Below are 4,009 nucleotides of genomic sequence, written 5' to 3' on the forward strand. Positions count from 1 at the left end.
GGGGCGTGTACAGCCCCACTCATTATTACGTGAGAGTGTCACGAGCGGAGACCTTCACAGGCCGGAGCCTTGCTTCATGGGTAGAACTTCCGGAGGTGCTGGATGTTCCAGGCGTTCTAGATGGGGACTCCGTCCTGTGTCTCCAAGCGTGCGGCGCTAGGCCTGGAGACACGGGCAATCCTAAACGGGCCCTCCCACATGGGAGAGAGCTTGTACAACCCCTTCCTGAAGAGCACTCGCCTCAGGACGAGGTCGCCCACCTCCAACATCCTGGAGCGGACGCTGCGGTAGTGGTACCGCTGTAGCGCCTGCTGGTACCTTGCCGCTCGAAGCGAGGCTTGACGGCGGCATTCCTCCCCCAGCACGAGATCCATCCCCCGCGTGGCGTCCTCACGTGCCTCGTCGAACGCCAGGACCCGCATGGAGCGATGCTTGACCTCGTGTGGGAGAACCGCTTCAGCTCTGTAGACGAGGAAGAATGGCGTCTCTCCCGTTGGCTTGGTCGCGGTGATGCGGATGGACCACAACACGGACTGGAGCTCATCGAGCCAGCCCCTACCGCAGGCCTCGAGCTTCTTCTTGAAGGTCCTTGCCTTGAGGCCTCTCAAGACTTCGGCGTTGGCGCGCTCGGCCTGGCCGTTGCTCCTGGGCGGCTCGAAATTCTTTTTTTTTTTGACCAACTGTCAATCAAACCGCAAGCAGAAATCATACTTTTGCTGATGGACCTATCTCACCGCCGTTTCACCATCATCGTAAATTCGTAAGCAACTGATAGGAGACGGGCGCTAAACATGGTAGTGGTTACTTCAGCCTTTACGCGTCTGGGTCATTGGACCCGACGTACCGAGGACCGGGTGGCGTGTCATGATTAAGTCCAAGAAAAGAAGTGTCGTTTCATGATCACTCTCTGCTGGGTTAGTTTTGTTGTAGTAGGTGGTTGGTGGATTGGATCGGTGGCCAGGGCCAAAGGACATCAGCCGATCGACAGTCCGCACGGTGGATCGACGCAAAGAATTTTCGACTATGAACGATGCACATTAAAGCGCATTATTACATCATCAAGCAAGTCAGTGGGTCATCTTCCACTGCTGCCTCGTTCGCACGGTTAAACATGCGGACAGGTGAGCAGTTGAGATGCATAAAATCCTACTCTTTCGCAAGAAGATTCGCAGTTAGTCATAGATGACTGCGAAATAAGCTTATTGAATCACATTTGTCTCTATCCTTTCGAGCTTGAAAGTCGAAGCACCAGTGGCAAGCAAATGATTGGGCACAACAGGAGATATGCACAGCAGGAAAGGAAATCATACATCTCAACATCAGAAATAATCTATTGGGCCTCCAGTCCAACTAGTAGTAGGAAATTTCATGTCCAAGTACTCATTGTAAGCAAAAAAAATGGAAGGCTATATGAAATGTTGAGTGCAAAGTGTGTTTGCCTGGTACTGCCTACCCAGTGACTTGCCCGGAAATGCTGTGGAGACGGAGACACGCCAACGGTTCAAAGACATATTATTCATCTGCCTAAAGTGGGGAATGGAACTTGTTACAGATGCCAAGAATACATTAAACCACATCCGCTGCAGCAAAACAAGATGAGTTCTGGTGGCGCTGCAACAAAACATGACCGATGCTGGCGGTTACAACCTCTCACGCTTCTGCTTCCCTGGAGAACGACAAAAGAACGATTGTTCGTAGAACTCATGCATTATAACGAGCAGAGGGGCCTTTCCTGTTTACTTGTAAGGAGCAATGATCCTCCTCCGCCGTTTCGGAGTCTCCCTCTTCACGTACATCTTCTCCGTGTCATTCAGAGGACGGCTTGATCCATCAGGCAAACTGATGAACTTCCAGCCCCCTCCTGAACCACGCCTTCCCTGTGGCCCAAGCTTCTCGACCATGTAGGCCCATCCATCGTCTGGTCGTCGTCTGCTGTACTTGTGGCACTTCACCTCTCCTGCCACCTGCAAAACAATGAAGCATGAGGCAGATGACCAGTGGAAAACTTACTACAGAAAGACTGTTTCCATTTCCTATGTCCATAGAACTTGACAGGAACGGAGGTTTCCTATGCACAAACTCCAGTACTCTCCACAACAATCAAACTTAGCAAGACATTATCATGGGGTCTTACAAGTCACTACAAGCAGACTGCAGGAATTTGTACTAGATCACAACCATACTTTTTTTGTTATCTATATATAGGTCTGCTGCAGGAGTTTGTACTAAATTACAAATTAAAACTAGCAGTAACAGCCATTCTCTTTCAGCAAATATCATAAAAGGGAGCGAAGAAAATTAGATGCCTACCTTTTTCTTGTTGAACTCCAAGCGTTGAACAAATTCCTCATATAACATCGCATCTTCCTTCATTGAAATCTCATACAGGACCTCATCAGGATCTCTTGTCGTGCCATCCCAGCCCTCAGGCATAACTTTGAAGTCAGGTTTATATGGAAGAGATGCCACATGAAATTCCCTGTCATGGGAATTGAAAAACCTAGAAAACCAAAGGAAGAATCAGATATGGAGTAGTAAGTGCAATTCCAACCATAACCTTCCAATCTCATCGTTTTATTCTCACTACTCACGAGAGAAACACATCAATTTGCAAACAGTGACCTCCGTGTATATGGACTTATGGAGTATAAGTGCAATTTAGTACATAACATGCAAACTGAAATGGTAAGCTTTACCAAGAAGTTAAAACCAAATTCCCACTATTTACCAATTTCCACCATCGACTTTATGCGTGTAATGTTGAGCTAATCAGTAACACAAACCTAAATTTTCAGAAAAAAAATCCAGCTGAGATGAATCTCTCAAGGATTTGATGACAATTGCCTGTTTTTCTTGCAAAATAACATTAAACCAACTTCATCCTGGAACAACTCTATTAGTACATTTGCAACACAAACACCTAGCTCAACGCTTTCTTATCCCCTCAACAAGAATTCCTCGACTCATATCATTTCATGAAGAATATATAGTCACAACATTCGAGTTGAAGAGCCTTCTGCACGTTCATTTAAAAACCATACACCCAGTTCAGTCTCAATCGCATGGTTCTAACCTAGGATTGCCGTGCTACTACCAATTGTCATGATCCAGAGCATTGGAAATTTCTATTCAGGAAAAAACTACATGAATCAACAATTCAAGAGACCCAGTTTAGTATTCATGGATTAACTAGACCTCTTACGAATTAGCAAAAGACATTTTCTTATTGTAATTGATTTCCTTATAATGTTCTCTTAAATAAAACAGGGGTCATGACTTACGAACTACAGTAGAACCCTAGATCTTTTTACTCCGACTCATGACCTAATTATTTCAACACAGAACTGAAGGAAATAAAGGATCTCTTCACGTACTCTGGGCAGCTGTCTAGCAGGATCTCGACGGAGTCGTCGAGCGGCTTGCCCTGCTTCCTCTCCTCCTCCTCCTCCATCTCCTTGAGCCAGAGGATGGCGTGCACGCGCTGCCGCATGACGCGGAAGTCCTTGGCGAGCCGCTCCACGGTGTACGTTGCGGGGTCCTCCTTGTGCAGCCGGTACATCTCCTGCTTCTCCGAGTCCTTGAGGTAGGCGCCGCGGGATCCCGGCTCCCGCACCTGCTTCAGCAGCTCGCACGTCTCCTGAAAACGCTTGTCCCACGAGTTGACGTACGCCCTCCCTTCCTTGTTGTCGCGATCCACGGAGCGCAGGATCTCATCCTCCTCGTCCATGGTGCGGACGGCCGCCAGCTCCTTGGAGACGGGGGCGGACGGGGAGGGGCGCCCGACGGCGGAGGCGGACCCGTCGAAGTGGTCCTTGGTGATGCCGGTGGACCAGGAGGAGCCCCATTCGTCCCCGCCTCCCTCGCCCCCCGGAGACGTGGAGAGGGAGCGGAGGAAGGAGGAGATCCTGGATGCGGCGGTGGCCGGCGGCGCGGGGAGGCGGCCGTGGAGCAGGGTTTTGCGGAGGGCGAACATTTTTCGGCTGCGCTCTTGTGATTGGGCTGTCGCACT

At 49.4% G+C, this 4,009-nt stretch overlaps 1 protein-coding gene across 1 annotated transcript; it reads right to left on the minus strand.

Annotated features, from left to right (window-relative positions):
- Window positions 1-1,299: 1,299 nt before the first annotated feature.
- On the minus strand, window positions 1,300-4,009 carry LOC123071088 (protein GAMETE CELL DEFECTIVE 1, mitochondrial). The gene is made up of 3 exons (XM_044494568.1): window positions 3,375-4,009; window positions 2,311-2,500; window positions 1,300-1,964 (listed from the first exon to the last, which is right to left on the minus strand). Exons 1-3 carry the CDS (start codon window positions 3,971-3,973, stop codon window positions 1,737-1,739), a joined length of 1,017 nt encoding a protein of 338 aa, XP_044350503.1. The 5' UTR covers window positions 3,974-4,009; the 3' UTR covers window positions 1,300-1,736.

Source organism: Triticum aestivum, chromosome 3B, assembly GCF_018294505.1.
Source record: "Triticum aestivum cultivar Chinese Spring chromosome 3B, IWGSC CS RefSeq v2.1, whole genome shotgun sequence".
Lineage (NCBI taxonomy): Eukaryota > Viridiplantae > Streptophyta > Magnoliopsida > Poales > Poaceae > Triticum > Triticum aestivum.

What these genes read in the sequence shown, in the direction of transcription:
- LOC123071088 (XM_044494568.1), bottom strand. Translation starts at nt 3,973, where the DNA reads ATGTTCGCCCTCCGCAAAACCCTGCTCCACGGCCGCCTCCCCGCGCCG. An exon ending in CTGCTAGACAGCTGCCCAGA is followed by an intron (nt 2,501 to 3,374) that starts GTACGTGAAGAG and finishes TTGGTTTTCTAG; the next exon opens with GTTTTTCAATTCCCATGACA. An exon ending in TGGAGTTCAACAAGAAAAAG is followed by an intron (nt 1,965 to 2,310) that starts GTAGGCATCTAA and finishes ATTGTTTTGCAG; the next exon opens with GTGGCAGGAGAGGTGAAGTG.